The sequence below is a fragment of the Chrysochloris asiatica genome, unplaced genomic scaffold (genome assembly GCF_000296735.1).
Source record: "Chrysochloris asiatica unplaced genomic scaffold, ChrAsi1.0 scaffold00061, whole genome shotgun sequence".
Taxonomy (NCBI): Eukaryota; Metazoa; Chordata; class Mammalia; order Afrosoricida; family Chrysochloridae; genus Chrysochloris; species Chrysochloris asiatica.
Window position 1 is genome coordinate 15180985 of NW_006408579.1, and position 27386 is coordinate 15208370.

Below are 27386 nucleotides of genomic sequence, written 5' to 3' on the forward strand. Positions count from 1 at the left end.
TGTTAACTGGTCTTTCTTGTAGGTGTATGGATATTATCCTATCACAAACAGTATTGTACTTCAATATTGATTTTGAAATGCTCTTTTTAATTATGAATATGACACAATTCCTCCTCAATTTGTTGTTTTCCAAATGTAAACCATGATTTCCAATTTGAAATGGACAACAACTGTCCATCTTAGCTCATTAATGCCTGAGCTAGTGATCTTTATGTTTCATTTCCTTTTTGACAGCTTCCAGTTTTCCTAGATTCGTGTTTTGTACATTCCACATTTCAATTTCTAATGGATGTTTGCAGATTTTTTTTTCTTCTTATTTTGAGTTGTATCACATCAGCAAATAAACCTCACTCAATCCACAAAATCTTACGGTCAACTTTCCTTTGAAGATAAAGTCTTCCGCAGTCATATTTTGAGGGCCTTCCAACCTGAAGGATTCATATTCTGGAACTCTATCAAACAATCTTCCATTGCTATTCACAACGTTTTCAGTGCTACCTTTCAGAAGTGGTCTACCTCTTCTTCCTCCTAGTTCATAATAGTCTAGAAGATCCACTGAGACCTGTCCACCATGGGTGAACCTGTTGGCATTTAAAATGCCGGTGGTGTAGCATCCAGCAACACAGCAACACACATGCCACTACTGTATGACAGATGAGTGGTGGTGTCTACTCACAGATGATTGCTTTTCCTGAATTACTGCAGGGTGAGATATATAATAATACAAATAGCAGAAGTGAGGAAAGTTGAAAAGTGTTTAAGACAAGTGGTAATTCTGAAGAAGAAATATATAGCTCATTTCTGATTGTTGAATTTCAAGTGACAGCTGGATACTAAAGAAATTCCTAGGAGCCTGAAACTCCAAAACCCCAAAAAGGAAACATTCAGGTGAGGAAGAATGAAGTTTGTTATTTCCTAGACTTCACATATTCCATAGCAGGAAATCCCTGATTAGACCTAACATCAGTTGTAGTGATAGTAGATGTAAATGAAGTCTGATCATCCTAGCTTTTAAGGGGCCTTCTGGTTGTACTTCATCCAGCAGACTTGTTTACTCTTCTGGCAGACCATGGTACCTTTAATATTCTTCTCCAATACCATGACTCAAATGGACCAATTCTTCTACAATCTTCCTTATTCACTGTCCAACTGTCACATGCATATAAGGCTATTAAAAATACCATGGCTAGGGTCAGGTGCATTTTAGTCCTCAAACAGACATTGTCTTTGCTCTTGAACACTTTAAATAGATCTTGTGCAGCAGATTTGCCTAAGGCAATATGTTGTTTGATTTCTTGACTGCTGCTTCCAGGAGTGTTGTTGCTTCATCCAAGCAAAATGAAGTCTTTGACAACATAAAACTTTTCTCCATTTGTCATGGTGTTATTGATTTGATGGTGAGGATTTTTGTTTTCTTTACATTGAGGTGCAACCCATACGGAAGACTGTGGTCTTTGGTCTTCATCAGTAAGTAGTTTAAGTCCTCTTTGCATTCAGCAAGCAACATTGTATCATCTGCATATCACAAATTGTTCATGAGTCTTCCTCAAATCCGGATGCCACTTCTTCATATAATCCAGCTTCTTGGGTTATTTGCTCAGCAGACAAATTGGAAAAGTATGGTGAAAGAATACAACCCTGGTGCTCACCTTTCCTAATTTTAAACCATTCGGTGTTTCCTTGTTCTGTTACAACAACTGCCTCTTGGTCTATAAATTCCTCATGAGTACAATTAAGTGTTCCGGAATACTCGTTCTCTGCAATGTTGTCCATAGCTTGTCGTGATTAACATAGTTGAAAGCCTTTGCAGAGTCAATAAAGCACAGGTAAATATCTTTCTTGTGTTGTCTGCTTTCAGCCAAGATCCACTCAATATCAACAATGATATCCCTCTTTCCATGTCCTCGTTTGGATCCGGCATGAACCTCTGGCAGTTCTCTATCAATGTACGTTTGCAACCATTTTTTTTAATTACCTTTAGCAAAAGTTTTCTTGCAGGTGATATTAATGATATTGTCCAATGATTTCCACTATCCTTTGGGTCACCTCTCTTCACCCAGGTCTTCTAAATTTCTTGGCATAGATGAATGAATACCTCCAGTTGGTTGAAAGATTTCAATGTGTAATCCATCAATTCCCAGAGCCTTGTTCTTTGCCAGTTCTTTCAGTGCACCTTGAACTTCTTCCATCAGTACCATTGGCTTTTGATCGTATGTTACCTCCTGAAATGGTTGAACATTGACCATTTATTTTTGGTATAAAGACTCTGTGTACGCCTCCATCTTCTTTTGATGTTTTCTGCATCATTGCATATCTTGCCGAAAGAATTCTTCAGTATTTCAAGTCATGGCTTGAATTTTTCCTCAGTTCTTTCAGCTTGAAAAATGTTGATTGTGTTCTTCATATGGATTTTCAAACTCTAGGTCTTTACACATTTCATTATTATATTTGACTTTGTCTTCTTGAGCTGACCTTTGACATTTCTGTTCAACTCTTGTACCTCCTCATTTCTTCCTTTTGCTTTAGCATCTCTACGCTGGAGAGCAAGTTTCAGAGTCTCTTCTGACATCCATTTTGATCTTTTCTTTCTTTCTTGTCTTCTTAATGAACTTATGTTTTCTCCTTGTAGGATGTACTTGATGTTATCCCACAACTCATCTAGTTTTCTGTAATTAGTATCTAATGCATCAACTCTGTTCTTGAGATGATATCTAAATTTAGATGGAATGTGTTCAAGGTCTTATTTTGGTTCTTGTGTTGTTGTTGTTGTTGTTGTTATGTGCTGTGGATTTGGTTCCGACTCATAGCGACCTTGTACAGGGTTTCCGAGGCTGTAAATCTTTAAGGGAGCAGAAAGCCTCATCTTTCTCCTGCGGAATAGCTGGTAGTTTCAAACTGCTGACCTTGTGGTTCGCAGCCCAACTCATAACCACTATGCTACCAGAGTTCTTGTAGACTTGTTTTAATTTTCTTCAGCTTCAGCCTGAACCTACATATGAACAATTGATCATCTCTTCCACAGTCTGCCTTGTTTTGGCTAATGGTATGAAGCTTTTCCACCATCAAATTATAATCAATATGTTAGAAGAAAGATTATAATTAATCTGCTACAATTTGATGAACTTAACCTATACTTATGGACATAGTAGCTCAAAAGAGGGAACACATCTTTACAGCGAGGATCATTCCCACCCCCTCAGTACACAAGGTTGGCAGGGATGGGCAACTTAGACAATGGCTATCCAAAATAGGGGAGCTACAAAGGCAAGAAGTGACTGGCTTACAAGCTTTCAAGATGGAGCCTAGTTCCTAGAGGGTACCGGGGAGGTAGAATTGCCACTGAGTGGTTTCCAATCTGTCTGGATGGGGCTGGTGAAAGGGGATGGGGATAAGACTCTTGTGGTTCAATAATGAATAATTGACTGACTGTGAGGGTCAGAAATGTGAAGGTAGATGTTTTGTAACAAAAGGATGGGTGTGGGGCTACCATACGTTGCACGTGTCTTCAGCACGACAAGACAGTGCCCTTAACCAAAACTGCCAAGAAAGGCTTGGCACTGAAACAGAACCTGATAGAAGAGTTTCGGAAACGTATGGACACGTACAAGTACCTCTTCGTCTTCTCTGCGGCCAACATGAGGAACCACAAGTTGAAGAACATCTGGAATGCCTGGAAACACAACCGGATGTTCTTTGGCAAAAACAAGGTGATGATGGTGGCATTGGGTCGAGGTACATGTGATGAGTACAAAGACAATCTGCACCAGGTCAGCAAGAAGCTGAGGGGTGAAGCTGGTCTCCTTTTCACCAGTCGCATCAAGGAGGAAGTGAACAAGTGATTCACTAAATTCGCGGAAATGGACTACGCCCGTAGTGGTAACGAAGCTAGTTCTCAGTGAGCCTGGACCCGGGTGCCCTACAGCAGTTCCCTCACTCCATGGAGTCACAACTGCGGCAGCTGGGCCTGCCCACTGCCCTTGAGAAAGGTGCCGTAACCCTGCTAATCTGACTACAAGGTATGCAAGGAGGGCGACGTGCTAACCCCTGACCAGGCCCACGTCCTGAAGCTTTTTGGCTATGAGATGGCCGAATTCAAGGTGACCATCAAATATGTGTGGGATGTGGTGTCTAGAAGGTTTGAACGGATGGGCTGTGACTTGCCAGAGAGCGCATCCGAGTTGGCAGAAGAATCAGAAGAAGATGATGATGATGACTGACCGGGATGCCTGGGAGTTGCTCGAGAGAACAGCTATTTATTTTGCTACAGGGGAGGGTGAAATGGATTATCTTTTTATAAAGAATAAAACTTCACCTGCAGGCTCTCTCCCTGGGGTCAGCGGGGGGAGTGGGGGGTGGGGGGGCAGAAGGAGGGGAGTGATTGATTTTGCAGTCCAGAAGCGGAGGTCCCTGGGACCATCAAGGGAGAAGAGCAGAGTGCAGGACCCTATCCAGAGATGCAGTGACGCCAGAGATGGAGGCAGAGATGATGACATGGAGAGATGGAGCCACTGGGGACGCCAGACTCAGGGACGGAGAGGGTCTGTGTGCTGACGGCCGGAGAGTAGGCTTGCAGGGTGTACCCTTTGTTTGATGATGCATGGAGGGAATTGTAATCATTGCAATGAAATGAAATACAATAGAATGAATGTAAAGCTAATGTTCTCCCATGTAAACTATCACTTAAGTCACAATAAAAACTTAAAAAAAAAAATGTAGTCAATTTGATTTCTGTGTATTCCATCTGGTGAAATCTATGTGTAAAATCATCTTTCATGTTGTTTAAAAAAGATATTTGCAGTGAAGAAGTCACTGAGGTTTTGCAAAACTCTATCATGTGATCTCCAGGATTATTTCTGTCACCAACTACTGACCTTCACATTCCAATCACTCATAATTATCAATACAACTTCGATTGCATGTTTGATCAATGTAGACTGAAAAAGTTGGTATAATTCTTCAATTTCCTCTCTACTGGCTTTAGCAGTTTGTGCATAAATTTAAATAATAGTGATATTAACTGATCTTTCTTATAGTCATATGGATGTTATCCCATCACAGCATTATACTTCAGATTGATCTTGAAATGTTCTTTTTAATGATGAATGTGGTGCTATTCCTCTTCCATTTGTCATTCTTGTCATTGTAAATCATGTGATTGTCAATTCAAAATGACTAATACCAGTCCATTTCAGAATACTAATGCTTAGGATATTCATGTTTATGCATTTCATTTCATTTTTGACAACTTCCAATTTTCTTAGATTTGTACCTTGTACATCATATGTTCCAATTATTAATGGATTTTCATAGCTGTTTCTCTTGATTTGAGTTGTGCCCCATCAGCAAATGAAGGTCCCAAAAGATTTACTCCATTTGCGTCATCACGGTTAACTCTGCTTTGAGGCAGCTCTTCCCAGACCTATTTTGAGTGTCTTTGAACATGAGGGGCTCATCTTCCAGCACTGTATCTGACAATAGTCTGGAGCTATCCTTCAGGTTTCAGTATTCAATATTCTGATGCTGACATCAGAATAGTGCTTCACTGCTATTCATAAAGTTTCAGTGGCTAAACATTAGAAAGTAGTTTTCCTCTCCTTCTTTTGAGTTTAGTTTAGTCTGGAAGCTCACCTGAAAGCTGTTCACCATGGGTGACCCTGCTTCCATTCAAAATACCAGTGGCATAGCTTCATGCAACACAGAACACATAAGCCACCACTGTGGGACAAACTAACAGACAAGTGGCAGTCCAGCAACATGGGTGTGTCCAGGCTACTTAAGGTGAATGCTTTCTTGGAGTAAACACGTTTTCCAGAGAAATGGCAAAGAAAGGGAAATCACCGGAAAGCTGCTAGAACAAACCTTGTGATTTGAGTCATCTCCCTGACATCTGAGTGGATGGTGTCTCTGCAGTGCTGAAGGGTGTTCCTGTCTTTCACGGTGAATGGAGAATTGGTTTCAGGCATTATTTCCCTAAGCGTGGTCTTAATGTGGTACTTGCTGTAAGCTACCTGCAGGCTGTGGTCACTAAGCTTACTGCTATCCCAGACAGTCATTTCAATGCCAATCAGGGAAGCAACCCTTAAAAGTCTGATGGGAAACAGGAACAATGGTCACATGAGTGATGTACTCTCACCAAACAGGAAAGCCTCAGAATCCTAGGGAAATTGGCTCTTAATGTAGAGAAAGATACATTATCACACTGTAAGTTCCAGAAACTCCATGTACAAAAGTACATATTTCTGTCATATGTGCAAAGGATTTACAACCAGGGTAAGTAAACCTATCATTTATCATCCAAATTGAGCCACCTTTGAAGATGAAAAAGGGATGCTAGAAATAGCTAACAGTTGGTCCCTAAGTGATTGCTAACACCATTAACAGGGCTGAGCAAATCAGGACATATGACCACCCTTTTTTACAGCAGATAGCCTTTCCTCTTGTGATGAAAATGGGTTCATTAGATTTATATTATGCTTTTGCAGGAGGTTGTCTACAAAATTTAGTTTCCTCTGGGCTTATACGAAAAGCTTGTGGGAGGGGGAGAGGAAAGGGAAGGGAAGGCAGAGGGAAGATTGTTGGCGTTTTAATACACCATAAACTGAGATCCGGTTTGGGAATGACCCTGTTTTCTTCAAATACATGATCAAAATAAAGTTAATATTTTGTCAGGGGAAAAAAGGCTCCAGTGAAAGTTTCCTATAACACTGTCCTAATTCTCCATCAATGCCAGCAGTTCAAGCTCACCAGATGCTCCTCAGAAACCCTATACAGGGTCTCTATGAGTCAGAGCCAACGCAATGGCACTTAACAACAACAATTCTCCATCTATAAATCAATTCCATATCAGACTTAGAAAAGAGGGAGATAGAGTTGGAAGAGATAGGTAGATAGATAGATAAATAGATAGATAGATAGATAGATAGATAGATAGATAGATAGATAGATAGATGTCTTTGTTAAGTGCAGTCACGTTGTTTTTCACTCACAAGGACCCTGAATAGGATTTCTGAGGAGGGGCTGGTGAGCTTCAATCGCTGACCTTTAATCAAGTAACATAATGTCCTTTGAGGATTTCTGAATATCAAAGCAACCAATTTATTTGCCTTTTCTTTTGCAGGAAAAAACTACATATTTTTAAAGTAAGACAAGATCCCCCAAATGAAAGTAAGCCATTGCTTTCCCATCATTTTTCATTTCTAGTAGACTTACATTTCCAAACTGCCCCTTCTCTGCACTCCTATAGCTCCTTAGGCATAGTTCTAGACTAATACTTATGCATTTTGCTCAGAACTAATCTGATTCCATGCTTTTTTCTCTCCACCAGACTGTGATCCCATTGAAGCAAGGACTGGTTTGTTGATCTCCATACTCCTCCATTAGTTCTTGTGGACTGAAGGCTGAAGGGGTTAACTGGGAGGGTACAAGGTCAGAATAGGGAACCAACTGCAAGGAGAACAGTGAAACTGGGTCACAAAACAGAGGGGACTATGGAAGATCCTGTGGCCAAGTTAAGCATTTGAGTGTTTGTCCTCATGCTATAGGAAGTCCTAAAGGGCTTTAATAAAGGGGCAGGTATGGTCAGATTTGCATTAGAGCTCTCCTGTGAACTAATTGCTGTAGGAAATGGCAAGAGCAGATGTAAGAACATTTAGGAAACCAATAGTGTAGTGATTAAGGAGAGAGAATTGGAGGAGAGGGTGCTGAATAACATCATATGTGAGAGAGATCATAAGAAAATATAGAACTAAGAACAAAGTTTTGCCTTCTCCTTCCTGGGTTAAAAGGCTAGAGCTCAATTCATTCAAATCTAAATCTTAAATGTTTTAGCATCTACCAAGAGTTCTGGTGTGGCACTGTGGGCTAATGCGCCAGACTGCAAAACCGTTTGAACTGCAAGTTCAGTGGTTCAAGCTCACCAGCTATTCCTTGGAAACCCTATACAGAGTCACTATGGGTCCGAATTGATGGCACTTAACAACAACCACCATTTCACACACACACACACACCCAGGGGGTATTGTGAAGCCCCATCTCTATCAAAGTGAGACATGCTAGAAATAAAAGCCCTAATGCTGAAGCTCCACTGATTCTTTTCTTGGCTGTGATAATCTGGGAAGTCCTAGATGGCTGTCCAGGGGAGTTTGTGGAGATGTGAGAATCTAGGGTATCAGTACCAAAAGAATGCAAATCCATATACGATCAATTGGGCTGCAGTGATGCCCCCACTACTTGTGTGAGCACAGCAGACCCCTCTCATGAGCTGGTGCATTTGCCAGGGATAACAATTGTGTCCATTTGCCTCTTAGCTGAGTGGTTACAGTCAGCCGATTTTAAATAAATTGAATTTGGGGAAATTGGTCTGCTTTTGTTTGCATCTGCTAACAGGACAGGAATGAGAAATTTCAGTTTAAGAGTTTCCTTCTATGAAAAGCATTCTCTGAGCACAAACTCCAACTCCACCACCATCCCCTCCACCTACAATAGAAATAACGCCCACATCAATGTTCAGTGGACCTTTCACAGCTCTGGAGGGCAGAGATTACTTCTTATTCATTTTATCTCTCCAGTGGCAGTACAGAGGAGGAACTTTTGTGAAAGGAAGGAAGGAGGGGAAGGTAGGGAAACAGGGAGGCCTGCAGGAAATTTTGTGGGAGAGGAGTGGGGGAAGGTAGGGAAAGGAAAGTGTGAATTCCTATCCAAAGATCCATGAAGTGTGTCTCCTCAGCCTTAGTACAGCTCTGACGGTTTCTTGTTTACACCGGGCCTGTCTTATAACCCAGCTGTTTCTCAACTCTGTAGTTGCTTTCATTTTAGTCCTCTTTCCTCCCAGGCTAAAATCTCCCTAAGACTTGAAATTCACAAAGGGTTCTGTTTGTTTGTTTCTCCAGATGAAGGAATACCAGCTGATCCCATCCAGGTAAGGGAAGTATCCCTCAGGCTTTTTCTCAGATGATACAAATACTCTAGATGCTAGAAGAATTTGACCTCCAAGCCACCTTTGGACACTAACATATAAACATATTACCACTCAGCCAATTCCAACTCATAGTAAGCCTATAGATCAGAGGAGAATGGCTTCAGAAGGTTTCTGAGACTATGAAGCTTTAAGGAAGCAGAGAGCCTCATCGTTCTCCCACAGAGTGGCTGGTGACATTGGTGAGTTTGAACCACCAACCTTGCAGTTAGCAGCCCAACATTTAACTGCCATGAGTCAGTTCCGATTCTTAGTGACCCTATATAGGGTTTCTGAGGAGCGGCTAGTGAGTTTGAATGGCTGACCTTGTGGTTCAAGTCCAACTTGAGATCCAGTGCATTATCCTGCAATACCACACCAGAATACAAGAGATAATTTTAGATACTAGTACTTATAGCCTCAGGGGGCCATATATAGGGTCTGAAGATAAGGACTGCAACCACTTCTAATGAACTGAAAGGAAGGCACATTTTTAAAGTACTTGTTTATGTCAGTGGGCTGAGCAGTTTACATGTAATTCCTCATTTAGTTTGCCATTTGAACTGCAAGGTTGGCGGTTCAAGCTCACCAGCTGCTCCTCGGAAACCTTATACAGAGTCACTATAGGTCGGAATTGACTTGACGGCACTTAACAACATTTCTTTAAGATTGGTACTCTGAGTTTACAGTTGAGAAAACTGAGTGGTTAAATGAATTTTCCAAGGTCCGATAGCTGAAGAGATAGCAGAACCAGGAGTCCAAATCAAGTCTCACTTCAAAATCCTTACTGTTTCCCATTGCTGCTTTAGTTTTTTTTATCTCCTGACACTGTAGTATGAATGAAAGCATTCCCTTGGGTTCTTTTTTTAAAATGAAAATACCTCTAAAATGAGTGATTAAATATCGCAGCCCAGTCACATTACGGTATCAATAGATTGTTCTCTTTTGTACTAATGGACTGCCCATAAGGCCCTGAGACACAATTAAATAGGGTAGCCAGGGTAATTCTAGAACATGGAGAAAAGAACACATGCCTAGGAAGGCCATATTATCTGGACAGAATGGGAGCTCTGTCTGCCTAGGGGAGTGGTTGGAGAAGGGGACAACCAATTAGAGAAAATGACCAAGAGAAGGTAAGGAGGTGGTTGTAGAGGACAAACTTTACCCCGGGTCTGTCCTGTGTTAAGAGTGAAATGTACAGGAAAAGCAAGAAGCCAAGCCTTGTGATAGATTCTGCTTTTGACCAGCAGGGAGGTGCTAACCAAGTCTCTTCAGAAGATCTGTGCTACACTCTCGTCAACCACACGGTCCTCGGGAGACGGCCTTCAGTGAATTCTGCTGAGCAGCACTATGAGAATATTTCCTCTCTGGCTGTGAAGCCCACAAAGTCCTTGAGAGAAAATGAAACGGAGTATTCACTTCTCTATGTGCCTTCCCCTCAGGCCAAAAGACCCACAAAGTCCTTGAGAGAAACTGAGACTGAGTATTCACTTCCCAAAGTGTCTTCCACCCTTAAGCACCTACCTTTCTCAGATGATGAATATGAACTCTTCATGCCTGATAGTACCAGCTCTTCACTTCCAGCAACAACCATTTCCACATCTTTCCCTTTCTGAGACAGTTTTGCCATTGATAACAATGTAGACGAAGCAGAATTTATTTAACTATAGCCATCTAATCTGTGAAACCAAAGTGAGGGAGGGGTCTAGTTGAAGCAGGTATGGGTACAGAATCCGTTCACTTTCTCCCATCCCCTAAACCCTTCTATAGGGGTCATTGAAGGGCATGGTTTGCAAGCCACAAGGTCTATCAGATCATGTTCAACATCCAGTATTCCAAAGATCAACTATTCTGAACCAATCTAAGAATATAGCCACCATCTTTAGTTCTAACTGTTTTAAGAAATGTATACATCTATTAACCACAAGATGTGTAGTTCAACTCCACCAGCTACTCCTTGGAAACCCTATACAGAGTCACTATGAGTCAGAACAGACTCGACTACACTTGACAGCATTGACTTAGTGGTGGGAGAGGGCTCTCTGGTGCCCTATAAGCTGTGCACCTCACAATGGGTTCTGCTCTGTCCCTTGATTCTTCTTATAAAATGTCCACAAGAGTGTCTTGTGATGTCATAGTAAGCTTCCTCTTGATGCCAAGTGGGTTAAAGTGGGGGTCTGCTCATTCCACACTGTTACCTTTCAAGTCAGCTCTGAGGCGGCAGCCTGTGTTGTTCCTCCCACTACACAGCTCTGTGCAGTGACTTCCTGTGCAGATCTCCTATGATTGTGTTTGAGTTTAAAAAAAAAAAAAATTATTTCTAGAAATCTCAGTAGGAAACTCGTAGTCTCAAAAACTGATAGAGTAGAAGGGCCTTTGGAGAGCCTTCAACCCCTCAATTCCTTATTTTATTTTTTGATCTGTACCGCAAGTTAGTGTCCCAGCTATACAAGAACCCGGTTTCCTGGCTACACATTTAGTGCTTTTCCAATCAACTACCTAAAAGAGCACCAACTATATGATAAAATGTATTCAATAATATGCTATAAAAATATGAATATTGTCCACATGAGAAAAATAAAACATACACACATCTTCTCTAATGAGCACTGTTTTATATGCAAATTAGGGTTCCTCATCTTTTCTTCAGTTCTTAGCATTATATCTAGTCCCTAAACCAGGGGTGGTAAACTAAGGACAAAATTCAGAAGAATGAGGAAAGAAAGAGGAATGGAACAGAAAACCATAGGGAGGAAGTGGGATAGTGATGTTACATTAAAAGGATTGCAATCATTGAGATAAAACGAAGTGTCTGATTTGTTGCATGTAAAATTATCTGCTCTATAAACCTTCACTCAATTCGCAATAAAAAGTTTAAAACAAAACAAAAACCTAGCTATCTCTTCCTTGATTTGTAGCTCTGAGCATGTTACTTGGGGGCTTAGCTTTCTAGGCCATAAATAGGAGGATTCATCTAATATACATAAAACATCTATCACAAACCTCAAATAAATCATATCAGAGAAGAGAAGCAAAACTTTATGCTATGTGGAGAAAATCATGATGTGTCCAGTGATTTGGTCTACAGAAGTTTTCTGCAGTGGGCAGGCATTGCTGAGCCATTCAGCTGTCTTCCCGGTGTACCAGAAACATTGAATTGTGGGGTTTTTATGCTGCAATTTTTCATTTGGATACTGAGCCACTATAGAAGACGAATGGCTTAAATATTCTTAGAACAACACGGTAAGTTATATGAGGGTATGTCAGAAAGTATTCCTATAAAATCATAGAGACCTTTAAATTAAATAAAAATTTCAAAATGTGGAACTCTTGTTTCTCAACATTTCCTCCATCTAAATCCATACATTTCTAAATATGGTGCTTCTAAATCTTTAAGTCTTTCCTTTCCCCAAAGAATTCTGTACTCTTCGGTTTACACTATGTCAAAATAGCAGTTTTTTCCATCCTGAGAGACTCAAATTGTATTCCTTTTAAATGTTCTTTGTGTTTGGCAAACAAAAAAATGTCTGAAGGGGCAAGATTAGGGTTGTATGGTAGATGGGGTAAGGTTTCCCAAAGACATTCTCCTACGGAAACCCTCTCTGCCCTCAGTAAATGAGCAGGTACATCGTCATGACAGAAAAACATTCCTCAGCACAACTTCTGGGCCTTTTCCTTACCAATGCAGCTTTCCATTTTCTTACATCTTCTTCATAATAAGCACCATGATCGATGTGTTTCCTTTGAGAAAATCTATCAAGATTAACCCATTGGAGAGGAGAGCATGAGCAGAATGTGGGACCCTATCCAGAGAAACAGCGACACCAGAGATGGAGGCAGAGATGAATGTGCCCTTTGGTTGTTTAATGATTATATAGTCGAGTGTTTGTGTGCACATCCCCCAATCCCCGAAAAAAAAATCCAGAGGGAATAGAAGCAAATACTGTTGAATGATTGAATGATGATGCATGGAAGAGATTGTAATCATTGCAATGAAATGATGAGTGTAAAACCAATGTTCTCCCATGTAAACTATCACTCAACTCACAATAAAAACTTTGAAAAAAAAAGAATATCCCTTTAGAATCTAAAAAAATAAAACAATCACCATATCCTCCTGAGATGACCTCTGCTTTGAATTTAGCTGGCCCAGCAGATGCCCTCAGCAGTCAGTTTTGATCAGACCTTTTTCTTTGAAGGCACCTTAATGAGACTAAGACAATGTATTACTGGGAGAACTTGTTTGAAGCCATTCATTAGTGGCAGAGATATGTTGAAACACATTTTGTTTTGAATAAACTTATGCATGTGTGAACTGGAACCCTAGTAGAATTTTTTTAAATTTTTTATTTGCCCTAGTATTTATTTCCTTGAGTCCCATTTTGTAAAATGTTACTTGTATCAAACAGTATATGCACTATGACAAAGAACATGTTGTGGACATATGGCTTACCTAAAGATAGTTGTTCCATTAATGAAATTTTGAGAGATCATGCACAGGAATTTTTTGAGCAACAAAGCTACATGTAAGCATTTCAAAATATCTACTATGTCTGTATGTATGTAATGTTGATTCTGCTCCCCATAGATGCAGGATTTATTAAAACTATGGACCTTTTCCCCAGAATGTGCACATTCATGTACACACACAATTTGCATATAATTTTAAGGGCTTGGGGATTCAACCCCTTAATTAAGAATCCCTTTCTTGGTGAAGAAACTGAGGCAGAACATTTAAACTATTCTCTCAAGTCACAAATGTAACCAGGAAACTCCCCATCCAACCACCCACCGCTGATCATAAATTATAAACAGCCAGAGTTCACAGGGGTATTTTCACATTCTATACAGTAGCAGCAACCTCTGTGGTTTCCATTTTATGTCCATACTAGCGTCTAAGAATAGTCCCTTATTTGGTGAATACATTCTTATTGACAACAGATGAGCATAAGAAGAGGGCAAACATGTTGTCCACAAAGAAGTTCAAATACTTACTTTTTAGGACAAACTTGCATGACAGGTGCTTCAAAGTTTCTCAGGGATAGAAGGGCATAGGCAGAAGGGAGCAGATGAGATTCTAAGATGCTACAGAAATCTTTGGAGTCCTGGTGTGGCACTGTAGGATAAACACTAGACCATAAGGTCAGTGTGTACTGCAAGACCCGCGGTTCAAACTCACCAGCCACTCCTCGGAAACTCCTATACAGGGTCACTATGGGTTGGAACCAACTCGATGGCACTTAACAGTAACAACAAAAATCTTTTGAGAAAACGAGGTTTTATTTATTTTATCTGACTCCGTTCTTTTCCAAACTTGGCTTCTTGAGGTCAGAAATCTGCTTGATCCAAGTGTACCTTGGTTCTGTCAACTATCAAACTGGTTAGTGGGGAATGCAATGAACCCCCACTTTCCTACAGAGGATTTTTGTGAAAGACATGTAGCCACTAGCATCTCAAAGTCTTCTACAGTCTGGTGGTCAAGCCTCACAACTCATATCTCCCCCGTGGCCACTCCTGTCAAGTCTGAACTGACCATGGTCCTGAGAGGGCCAGGAACATGCCAGACAACCATTCTCCATGATAGCCCAGGGATCTGGGCTTTTACTACTAACAATCTGTAGGACTTTAGACTGGCTCCTTTACCTCTCCAAATCTTGGCTTTCCCATTACAAGAAGAGGAGACTACCTTCTAATGCTGAGTTTATGGAGAATAAATAAATAATGCCTGTGAATAAAGTTACTATCAATGCAGTGTTATGAGCTAACTTATTTTAAAGCCATGAAACAGTAATAAAAGCAGAAAAGGTAACCTTAGAGAAAGATTTCTCAGCATTAATTAGACTTTCAATAGGACAGAAGTTCATATACAGCGTCCACGTATAGAAAGGAAAAAGCATAAAAATGTGGAAAGGTACTTTTGCTTATCCCAAACCTCAAGTCTTTTAGGGTTCAGCTTGAGTCCTACTTCTTACGTGAAGTATTCTACACTAACCACCTTTTTCTCTGACTACCTGCAAAGCATAATTTGGCTTATTTATTTTTAGCATTAGTGGGTTCTTGGGTTTGTTTTGCAGTTTCCTGTGTCATTTGTACAGGACCTGTTGTTGTTAAGTGCCATTGAGTTGGTTCCAACTCATAGTGACCCTATGTAGCTGGTGAGTTTGAACTGCCAACTTTATGGTTCAAACACTGTGGTCCAATGTTTATCTTAATACAGCATCGCTAATAAAACTAGCAGCTTCTTTTCTTATTATGGTCTTATTTTTCTTTGGTCTTTCCTAAAGCCTTCAGCAAAACACAGCATTAAAAATACAAAGACAATGGAATTAAGCTGAAAGGGGAAAAGAAATGGTGCTCCGAATAGAATTTGTGTTTGGGGGAAGGAAAGAGTGTGTTGTTGATTTGGCAGTATCCACTGATAGAAAATAACTTGTAGAAAAGCAGCTTTTCTTCTCCTATGCTTTAATTTTTCCAGGTATGTGTTGAAGGTTTACTATGCACTAGGCATTTTGCTCTTCATTCTGATGTGTGATGGCCAATACCTTCATCTCCAGCAGGAGCAACTATGTAAGTGCCATTTGTCCGAACACCTCAAAATCCTTTAGACAGAAAGGTCAGTTTTACCCACCTCACATGCGATGGAAAGTCTTCTCGATGACTTCTAAAGTGGTCCAATGCCAAGACAAAATAGTTACACTGAGATAGTTATTATGGTTGTTGTTTTTAGGTACCATTTTGTCAATTCCAACTCAAAGCCACCTCATGTAAGAGAGGAGACTTACTCCATAGGTATTCCTAAACTGTAATCTTTATAGGCGACCACCAGGTCTTTCTCTTGAAGAACCGCTAACCTTTCAGTTAGCAACTGAGTGCTTAGCTATTGAGCCACCAGAGTTCCTTGCATTAAGACAAAGCACACACATTAAGACAAATATTATCCAATATTTGCCATTTATGACAATAGGAAAAATCTACTATTTAGCAGTTAACCTTGGCTTCCTCCCCAGTCCAGCTTCCGAGTCTACAAAACCACCCCTGTCTGTCAGGTTCAAAGCTGTCGTGCAGGTCCTGTCACCACCTCAAAAGGCACTGTTGCAGGTGTTCATGCAGAAATAGGTCACTGAAGTGGATTTGGAGGAGAGCCCTGTAGAGAAAGGTCATTTGTGAATGGCTACAGGTGCTCAGAAGGGACAAAAATGAAAAAGGTTGCTACTGCTGCTGTTTCCCTCTACTCAAGTGCCCTGGAGGTGACAGACATACAGCAGGAACCATAGTGGGGGTAATCAGGGCCTGGGGACTGCAGCAGAAGCCAGATGTTGAGCTCTTTGGAGCAACTGTTAGACTCCAGGTTCTCAACCTTGGATTCTAATCCCTCCAAGATACGCAGCATGCTGCTCATTTCCAAGTGAAGTGGCAACAGGTGGCTGGGCTATGGACAAACTCCACTAACGCTGACCACTGGCCTCACTGGCTGCTCCAGCCCTAGACCGACAAACTGTGCCTCTAATCCAGTTGCCAGACCCTGGGTCCACTTGAGTGGCATCCCCAGCAGAAAAGCCTTAGAGGCCAGAGCACAGTGGTGCTGGGGTACAGCAGGACTGAAGGTTTGGGTTCAGGGACCACCTCTGTAACCTCGCATGACATAGATTTTGAATAGCCATTTTATCTTTGGAATCTAACCAGGTTAAGTGAGGAATGAGTGTACATACATTGGGGTGTTTTCTAGATAAATAAGGAAGAACAAAACAAAGTTTAAGTTATGTCTCCAGATATAAACAGGTCCTTCCTTCCCACTACAGGCCCTTTCAGACACCTGCTCCTTCCACGGAGGTTGCCTCGGAAGAAATGAAAGGGTGTAGAGTCTCCGTCAGGTGCACAGAGAGGAGAACCACGACCAACTTAGCTCTCTCTATCTTGTTCACTCACACACACACAAAAAGCTGCTTCCAGGGAAAGGCAAAGATCACTTCCAACATTATTTACAGCAAGAAAATGCTCAAAGCCTGGCCCTCTAAAGCAAACATGAATGAGACAATGCATACACAGAAATAATTTAATGAAAATGCCTTTAAAGCATTCACCTTTAAAGTTTATTATCTCCTAAAAAGTACAAGCACACTGTAGTTCACATTTTACATGTAAAAAAATAAAGAAGGAGGAGGAAAACCCACTGGTTTTACCAGTTTAAGGAACTCTTCTTAAAAATAAAATATTGGGTTACAATAAATCTGTCTTTTAAATAAGAAAGCAAAGTCACATTTTCCACAGTCCTGTGTCACAAAGATCTCAAGACAAATCTGAAACATACATCCCCAGTTAATTCAACAGAGATATTTGAGCTACGAATTTTTCATTCTATGACTACAAAATTTTCTCCTAGAAAATTACTAGCAAAGCAATTTCCCCCAAAAAGCTAAGTACTTTGTTCCTCCATGAAAATTCTATATTGTTGTTGTTATTATTAACTGCCATCAAGTTGGTTCCGACTCACAGCGACCCTATATAGGGTTTCCAAGGAGCATCTGGTGGGTTCAAACTCCTCATCTTGTGGTTAGCAGTCCAGGGTTTATCCTAAAGCACAACACTAGGACTCCTACAGAAGACCAAAACGGAGTCATGATGATCCAATAGTTAAACACTTGCCTGCTAACTGAAAAATCAATGATCAATTCACTCAGCGGCTCTGCAGGAAACAAGGCCTGCAATATGCTCCTTTTAGAACTCACAGAAACCCTATATGAGGTTTCTGAAACTGTAAATCTTTAAGGGGTCACATAGTGAATGGTGGGCTAGCAGCCCAACGACTCATCCACAGTAATACAGTTACTAATATCCCACCCACTCCCAAATGATCTGACATTAAGCTTCTAACACTTTTATTTCAAAAGGAGACTAGTTCTCCCTGGTTCACCACTATCGTAAGATAGATAACCAACATCTGAAAACAATGAGTCCTACAGGAAAACTGGCAACCCTAGGCAGTAAGAAGACAATGTGGAGTATCACTAGCAAAGGCAAGCAGTGTCTAAATGGGTTAATGTGCTGGGCTGCAAAGTTGGTTTGGACTGCAAGATTGCAACTCAAGCTCACCAGTTGCTTCTTGGAAACCCTATATAAAGTCGCTACAGGTTAGAACTGACTCTCGACAGCGCTTAACAACAACAACAATAATGAATTAGAGATTCTCTAATGAAAGCATAAGAAAACATAAATAGTAGACTATAGAAAATGATAGTAAGCTGCTCAAAGCTCCCAGGGAGCTGTGTTTCCTGAGTGAAGGTACTCAGGAGCCACAGGAGCAATGTGGAAATATAAAATAATTAGGAAACACATACCTTATTCCTGTCACAATATCTCTATCTACATATAACATGGCAACAGAGGTTAACGTTCTCAGGACTGGTTTGCTAGGATGTCCAGCTCCAGGTGACAGGTTTGGACACAGGAACACGCTGCTCATGTACTATAAAGTGCCTTTCTTTCCTCGCCGCCTTGCTAAGAGGTGGGTAAAACATAATGGGGTGGGTGGTGAATCCCAGTGAGCAATTGGCTTCTCCTGTTCTCCCCTCTGCACAGCACAAGTTATTGAGCACCTGCCTCAAAGGAGGCACCTGGGCAGTGCCCCAGCTCACACTAAAGAGAAAGTGTCCACGTAAAGAGAGCAGAGACTGGCCCTTCCACCTTAGGAAGGCTTCAGGCGCTGTTATTCTGGAGATGGAGCTAGATCCTCTAGTGCAAAATCAGGAGAGAAAGACCCGTCTCCAATTTTGCAGTCAATGCCAGCTCCTCTATATTAATTCACTCCGTCCTTTCTGTCAAATTAAATGAAGTCTTTTCATCTCCAAAACTCAATGGAGCTCCATTTTCAGACACAGGCTGACCTCCACCATTTCGTTCTGAAAAGAAAATGCAGACAAGCAAAAATCACTCATTTTTAAAAGCATACTGGTTTTACACATTTCATGTTCTTACCCAATTTCACTGTGAAAGCAGTATGTTTGTAATATAAATTCCTAACAGAGGAAGTTTACACTTTAATCAACACACATACACCTCTGAACACTTTTCAACTGGCAATTAACATTTACTGTTCGTGTGTTTTTGATATAACTCATGATAAACATTTTGACGTGGTCTTTTTGATGGTTGGAACATTTTACTATTGCTGATGTTGCTAAGTGTCATCAAGTTGGTTCCGGCTCAAAGTGACTCTGTATAGGATTTCCAAGGAGCAGTCGATGGGTTTGAACTACCAACCTTGGAGTTAGCAGTCTAGTGCTTATCCTAGAGCACCACAACATCAAATTATGAAAATGAACTGAACATTGAAATGTACCCCTGGTAGTGCAATGGTGAAGCGCTCAGTTGCTGACAGAAAGGTCAGCTGTACAAACCCACCAGTTGCTTCTTGGGAAAAAGATGAGACTGTTGCTGTTAAGACTACCACCACGGAAATTCTGTGGGGCAGTTCTATTCCATGACATGGGGTCACTATGAGTGAAAAATTGACTTGAGGGAACCTAGAAACAACCTCAAAACCCATTTCTGACTCACAGTGACTATATAATGTTTCCCAGACTGTACATCTCTATGGGGACAAACGCTGCTGATGGGTTCGAACAGACAACCTCCCAGTTTAGTGCTTATCCTATAGCCCCAAAACAATTACCACCATAAAAATGCAGGAAGGTTGGCTGACTGCCCAGAGAGAAAGCCTTTGTGCTCGACAGCAGAAGTTCTCAACTTCAGCATTCTTGACACTTTGGGCTGAATAACTCTTTGTGGTGGTGAGCTAGCCCATGCATTGTAGGATGTTTAAAAGCAAACCTGGCTTCAGTATCATACAGACACTTCAAAGCTAACTGACGTCCACATTTCACTTTGAAGGAGGGAAAAAAATCATGCAGACAAGCAAAAGCTGATATATATATATATTTTTTTTTCATTCGGTTGATTTTAAGTATTTAATGTGTTTATTATATTTCATAAAAGTATCTCCAAACCAAAACACTAAACCAAACATGTTGCTGTAGAGTTGTTTCTGACTTATGGTGACCCATCTGCTACAGAATAGAGCTGAGCTCCCAAGACAGGATTTTCTTGACTGGATCTTTACAGGTGACCAGACCTTTCTCAAATAATTAAAACTTCTAACTAACCTTTTGGTTAGTAGTTGAGTACAAACCACCCACCCTGGTACCTAAGGATCTCCAGACACTACCAAACATGTCTGGGGACAAAACTTACCCCAGTTTAGAACTACTGCCCTACATATAAACTATTCAGATTTCCTGGAGAATACATCAACATCCCAAATCATATTCCTTGATACCCCAGCTTCAAGGATCGAACATTCACACTGGCCTCTCTGCCAGCAGCCGGGTGGCTCATCAGTTTAGCATCAAAATGTGTCAACAAGATTCACTTTCTCCATTGCCTGGAGCTTTTCATTCTTCTTTCTCTCATAAATGCTGTTTGTCTTTGCTCTTTATTCAATTTCCTGACTAACTCCTTCACAAGTAAGAAAAAAAATACAAAATGCCAAACCCAAAATAACTACTGCTGCTGAACTGTCTTCTGATCTTGGTAAAAACAGATTTCCATGTGGTGCTGTAGGATAAAACACTGGACTGCAAGGTCAGTCTGAACCACAAGATTGGTGGTTCAAACTCCCTAGCTGCTCCTTGGAAACCCTATACAGGGGCACTGTGAGTCAGAACTGACTTAACAGCACTTGACAACCACAATAGCTCAATTCATGGGAGTCCCAGTGTGGCACTGTAAGATAAGAACTGGCCTGCTAACCATAAGGTGGACGGTTCAAATGTAAACTATACTGGGTCGCTATGAGTCAGAACCAATTTGATGGCACTTAACAATTGTTGTTGTTGTTAAGTGCCGTCGAGTCGGTTCCGACCCATAGCGACCCTGTACAGGGTTTCCGAGGGTGTAAATCCTTACGGGAGTAGAAAGCCTCATCTTTCTCCCGCGGAGCGGCTGGTAGTTTCGAACCGCTGACCTTAAGGTTCGCAGCCCGATTCGTAACCACTACGCTACCAGAGCTCCTTTACCACCCCATTAATGAACTGAAGTTTGAATGTGGGGTTAAAGATGAAGAGTAGTTAGCTTCAGGTTCTGGGGATCTGTGTTTAAAAGTCTCTTTCTGTACTCTTTCTCTCTCAGACATTTTTTCTTCGGGAGTTTTCTGAGACCCAAGATCCCATTTCCCAGAGCATGAATTTGAAGTACTTGAGGTATTTGCTATCCTTAAGAGTATTAAAATTAGTTTTTCTTCAAATAGGACTTAGGCAATGACCTGTTAGAAAATGTGGGAAAAAATCAGAGAAAACATGTGGGTAAGGGGGAGGGCCGAGCTCAGAGACAAGCCTAAGAGAGAAGGAACACGTGTTGGCATGGAGTGTCAGAAGCCCTGGGAGGCGGGTTAAGAGAGGTTGAGTGGGTTCTTAGGAAACTGTCCCATGTTCATGTGGGCTGTGGGTTTGGTGGGACTGCCCCAGAATGCTGTGAGTAGCTGAGGACCTCGTTTTCCACAATGACACCATTTTCATTCTTCAAAGAGCAAACAGTCTTAAAATTGTGTGATCTCTGTGCCCTTTTGAGAGTCTGAAGACACCCATGTATTTTCTTCTCAGATTAAAAAAAAAAAGTTCACCTTCCCTCCTCCCCACCTCCAAAATTTTACAAGTAATTGTAGAAAATTCAGGGATCTCATGAGAGTCCAGTCCATTGTCTCTTATGGTCCACATGTCTGCTCTTTAGAAAAATAACCTTACAGTTAGACTGCAATTTGGTTTCCTGGGGTATTTCGTGTGCTTGCTTCTCATTTTCTAATTTGGAAATATGGCAACTATCTTGACATGGCTGCAGGCATCTTTTAATGCCTTCTGAAGATAAAAACTTCCCTTAATATGTAATTATAAAGTGATTTTGAAACAGACCCCACCCTTCATCCTTACTCTATATTCAAACTTCAACTCATGAATGGGGTGGTGGTTGTTGTTAAGTGCCACTGAGTCAGTTCTGGCTCATAACTACCTGGTATAGTTTCCAAGGAGCAGCTGGTGGGTTTGAGCCACCCACCTTATGGTTAGCAGCCCAGTGATTATCCTGTAACGCCACACCAGGACTCCCATGAATTGGGCTATTGTTGCTAAAGTGCTATCAAGTCAGTTCTGACTCATAGTGACCCTTTTCTGGTCTTAATTTTAAAAGTAAACTATTTTCATCGTTTTGAAAGAAATTAATGAATTTGCCCTTTTATGCCCCTTTGTGGTGAAACACTCATCTACTCATCGGGAAATTGCTGGTTCAAACCCACCCAGTGACTCTGTGGGTAAAAGAACTGGTGGTCTGCTCCCGTAGAGATTACAGCCAACAAAACTCAATAGATCATCTTATTTTGTCACACAGGGTCACTACTGAAGGCATCTATCATTAAATTCCTAATGAACTCAGTAGCCTTAAACAAACAAATAGATTCTCCATCTTGGTATTCTCTTTCAACAGCTTAGCTATACCCTTTGTTTCAAATTCTTCTACTCTTACTTCTCTTGTGAAATGGCCATGTTTCAGTGACCGTCGCTAATGGTATTGTGAGCAAGCCTTAAAATGTGGATTAGCTATAACATGGAGAGCTTTAACAATCTTCTTCTTTATACATTTAGTATTTCTTCCAGGATTTATTTTCTAGCTACACAGCCTAGTTATAGAGGGTTGGTGGCTGTGTAAGCTCCACATAGCCAGGAACATCACTCTCACACACAAATTCTGGGCCAATCAATGCACGAATGAGTGATCTGACAGAGCCTGAGTCATTGAAGCAGCCAAACCAAACTGTCAGTCCCCAATCTGATTCTTTTGGGTATCTTCATGACACAGTTCTTTACTTGGTTCTGCTTACCAAAGAGTGAGAAGGATGTTGGCTCAAGCCCCAGAGCTTCACAACCAGCTATGTTCTGATCATGGAAATCTTGTAGCAAAATGCCTAGCACCAACTCTTCACTCATCATGTACTTCATAAAATTGTCATCGTCTGATGGAACCCCAAACTGCAAATGGTAAGTCACTGTGGCATTGCCCCCACTGAAAGGCAAACCAAACAGACATATAAGTTCAATCACATAGCAACATGGGAAATCAATATGAACTATAACATTTTTTACTTCAGCACATTCTTCAAGTATATAGCAGCAGCGGTATTGTCCTATAAGAATCCTCCCCCATAGTTTCATCGCCAGCCAGCTCCGAAGGTCCCTAAGGCAGGAAGACCAAGCTGTGTGACTCTCAGTAATGGGACCTAAAGAAATGGAGTGTTCACCTTCCTAGAACTTATCTATCTTTCCAATTTCCAAAATATATATAATCATACAGTCAGTTAATTAGTAGATTATACCACTAGTTAAATACTACTTCAACAATTAGGCTTTTCACAGGTGCCCTATTACTTTGCTTCCAGATGGCCCAGATTAAGAACTAGCAATAAATCATTAACAGGCGGTCACATCTGAAACTGTTTCCCACTGGCAAGTTCTGTATTACTTTGCTCCCTCAATGAACAGGCAAAGAGCTCCCCCTTGTGGCCTAAAGTCACATAGGCCCAATCTCACACATTGAAGTCAATGTCAATTCATGGATTTGAACCGTAAAATAGTGCTTCAAATCCACCAGCCGCTCCTCAGAAACCCTATACAGGGTCCCCATGAGTCAGAACTGACTCAATGATACTTAACAACAACAGGGCCAAGATAGAGTCCTGGTGTGACGCTGTAGGATAAGGTTGGCGGTTCAAACCGACCAGTCACTCCTTGGAAACCCAATGTTGGTGTTAGGTGTTGACGCACAGTGACCCTGTGTATAACAGAGCAAAATACCACCTTGTCCTGCAACATTTTCACAAATGCTGCTACGCTTGAGCCCATTGCTGCTGCCACTGTGCCAATCCATCTCATTGGCCTAATGACCTTCCACTTTACCAAACATGATGTCCTTTTCAAAGGACTGGTCCCTCCTGATAACACGTCTGAAGTATGAGACACAAAGTCTGGCCACCTTGGCTTTTAAGGAGAATTCTGGTTGTACTTCCTCCAACACCAATTTGTTGTCAGTACTTCCAATATTCTCCTCCAACACCATAACTTAAATTCATCAATTCTTGATGCATATGAGTAGACAACAAAAGCCAAGATAGAGTCCTGGTACTACACTGTAGGAGAAGCACTGGACTGCTAACCACAAGGTCAGTGGTTCAAAGCCACCAGTCACTCCTTAGAAACCCTATAAAGGGTTGTTATCAGTGGGTACTTAACAACAGTAACGGGCCCGGAAAGCACTGGTGGCGCAGCTGGTCAAGCATTGCACTTACAGAAAGGTTGGCTGTTTGGAACCCACCAGTTATTGTTCAGGAGAAAGATGAAGCAATCTGCTTCTATAAATATTTACAACCTTGGGAAGCCTAAATTCTACCCTGTTCTATAGAGTCAGTATATGTCAGAGATGACTTAATAGCAGTGGATTTGGGTTTTAGTTTAAGTAGGACCACGAAAACTCTCTGCGCAGTGCAAATAGTTAATTATCTTCAGCTGCTAACCAAAAAGTTGGAGGTTGGGTACACCCAAAAAGGCTTAGTGATCTACTTCCAAAAAAACAGCCATTGAAAGTGCTATGGAGCGCACCCTCCACGTAAATGAGGTGGTCATGAATTGGAATTGACTCTTAAAGCAACTGTTTGTTGTTGATTTTTAATAGTCAAGAAACATGAATAATATGAAAGGGCTTCAGAAAACTCATGGACAAATGGAATTAAAAGATAATGGATTTTTTTTTTCTTCCACACAATTTTTGAACTCCCCTCTTATACTATCTGGACTTTGAAGAAACTCACATTTTCAACCATACTAGTTTAGAGTACTACTGCACTTTCAAATTCTAATCTGGTTTCCCTACTTTGCAGGTGTCCTTATTTGTTCCCTATTCACCACCCTCTAATTAACACTAATGATGGTCAACACCTTTACAAGAAGCTACCCCCTACTCCCACAGCCCAGGATCCGGGACTGGGCTTACAAAAATGCCTGACAGCTGACTGTCAGGAAACTAGATCAGAAGCAGAAGGAAAGGGACAGGGTGCCTAACCGACCTGGTTAGACCAGCCTCAAATTTTGAGGGGGAAAAATGGGATTTTTCAGGGAAGCCATGCAGCCTGTAGGTTGTGCATCAGCTGTCCATCACTGGAGCACATCTAGCAGTCTAGGAGCATTTGGTGGGAGTGGCTTTTATTTCATGGGGGAAATGGCTTTTATTTCTCTCAACTCAGCATTTTAGAAATCTGGACTGGACTTTTTCAACTGAAACAAACAGGGTTTCCAGACAGAATTTCTTTAGCCAACATACTAAATTCCCTGAGGTTTTCTTTCAAATAACTTTTTTAAACAGCATCTCTAACATTACATCTTGGCTGGTTTCTAGTCAAATTCCCAGTGCCGTGCAATTCCACCGCCTCAAGATCCATAGTCTTGGAAAGACTCCTAAAGCTATAAAGGTCTTGATTCTCTCAAGATTGTCTTCATCACTGAATTACGAGATGGGATAAGAGCACAAAGAGTGGTGTATCTGATCATTTAACCACTGGATGCACTTCTCCTTATGGTAGTGCTGACGGTTGTGTGCCATGGAGTCAGTTCCGAATCATAGCGACCCTTTACAGGGTTTCCAAGGCTATAAAGCTCTACGAGAGCAAAAAGCCTAGTCTTTCTCCCATGGAGTAAGTAAATAAATTCAAACTGCTGACCTTGTGATTAGCAGGCCAGCTCAAAATCCACTCCGTTTCTAGGACTCTTGTCTCTGCTCATAATAGCAGTGCTCTAAGGTTAAGCAGGAGCCCTGGTGTGGCACTGTGGATTAATGCGCTGGACTGCAAGTCACTTTGAACCACAAGACTGGAGGTTCAAACTCACCAGCCGCTCCCTGGAAACCCATATACAGGGCCGCTTTGAGTCAGAACCAACTCGACGACACTTAATAACAACAATAACAGGGGTAAAGCACTGGACTTCTAACTACAATGTCGGAGGTTCAAAACCATCAGTCACTCCTTAGAAATCCTATAAGGTCCGCTATGGGTCGGAATAGACCCGACAGCACTTAACAACAGCAGTAGGGTTTAAATCAGCAATATTAATATAAAGCAACATACACCTTGGGGATAAAGATGGATGAATAGTGTACTTGTCCTACTTGTGGTGGTGGTTGTTGGTAAGTGCCATCGAGTCTGTTCCGTCGCACAGTGACCTTGTATACGAATTTCAGAGGAGCAGCTGATGAGCTTGAACCGCTAACCTTGACGTTCAAACCAACCTTGCAGTCCAGCGCATTAACCCCCAGCGCCACACCAGGACTCCCTACCCATGGTGCTACCACCTATTTTACTACCTATTTTAGTAGTTTCCTTCCAAAGTCTACTAACATTGTTATTTGAAAGTTGTATGAATTTGGAGAGAAATCCCAATTTAATATAGCCTTTGATCTGCTAGGTTCACATTCTAGGATATTATATAACGTGCTATTGTGAAGTGCCATCAAGTCGGTTCCAACCCATAGCGACCCTATACAGGGCTTCCGAGGAGTGGCTGGTGAGCTTGAACCACTGACCTTGTAGTTCAAACCAACTTTGTAGACCAGTGCATTAATCCACAGAGCCACACAGACCAGTGAATAATAAAGGATTGTCATGTAAATCTTGTCTAAATTATCTCAATTAGTCCTAATAATACAAAATGGTCATAAGATTATGTCTCTACATGCATATGCCTTTTTGTCTTTATTCCAAAAATATTAAACATTTGTTGATGTTGTTGTTAGGTCCCATCGAGTTGGCTCTGACTCACAGTGATTCATACACAATAGAAGAAAACACTGCCCGCTTCCCTGCACTATCTTCATAATTGCTACCTTTGAATCCATTGCTGCTGCCACTGTGCCAACCCATCTTATTGGGGGTCCTTCTCTTTTTGGCTGACCCTCCATTTTACCAAGCATGATGTCTCCTTCCCAGAACTAGTCCCTCTTGATAATACGTCCAAAGTATGAGAGGCAAAGTCTGGCCATCCTAACTTCGAAGCAGTATTCTGACTGTACTTCTTCCAACACATATTGTTTTGTTTTTCTGATAATTCGTGGTACTTTTAATATTTTCACCAATGCCTTCAGTGCAGCTTAGATATCTTGGTTCTTGATCACATGCTACCTCCTGAAATAGTTGAGCATCAACCATTTCTTTTTGGTACAACGGCTCTGTGTATACCTTCCATCTTCTTTTGATGCTTTCTACATCATTCAATATTTTGCCAATAGAATTCAATATTGCAAGACAAGACTTGAATTTTTTTAAGTTCCCTCAGCTTGAAAAATGCTAAGC

At 41.2% G+C, this 27386-nt stretch overlaps 2 protein-coding genes and 1 pseudogene across 2 annotated transcripts in view; 2 read left to right on the plus strand and 1 right to left on the minus strand.

Moving 5' to 3' along the window:
- Positions 1-808: 808 nt before the first annotated feature.
- Positions 809-10569, plus strand: GCSAM (germinal center-associated, signaling and motility; the record flags this gene model as incomplete). Its single annotated transcript, XM_006878403.1, is given in 4 exon segments — positions 809-888; positions 7118-7164; positions 8889-8917; positions 10141-10569. Coding segments are annotated over 4 exon segments (585 nt in total), but the record flags the coding sequence as incomplete, so codon positions are not given.
- Positions 3235-4217, plus strand: LOC102835957 (annotated as a pseudogene).
- An 8182-nt stretch (positions 10570-18751) lies between the features above and the next one.
- LOC102818268 (chromosome unknown open reading frame, human C3orf52) overlaps positions 18752-27386 on the minus strand; it is a 64638-nt gene continuing 56003 nt past the window's right edge. Inside the window, exons 6-7 of the mRNA XM_006864213.1 lie at positions 22875-23056; positions 18752-18849 (exon numbers count right to left, since the gene is read on the minus strand). Of these exons, the coding sequence (XP_006864275.1) occupies positions 18752-18849; positions 22875-23056 (280 nt within the window). The remainder of the gene's footprint in view (positions 18850-22874; positions 23057-27386) is intronic.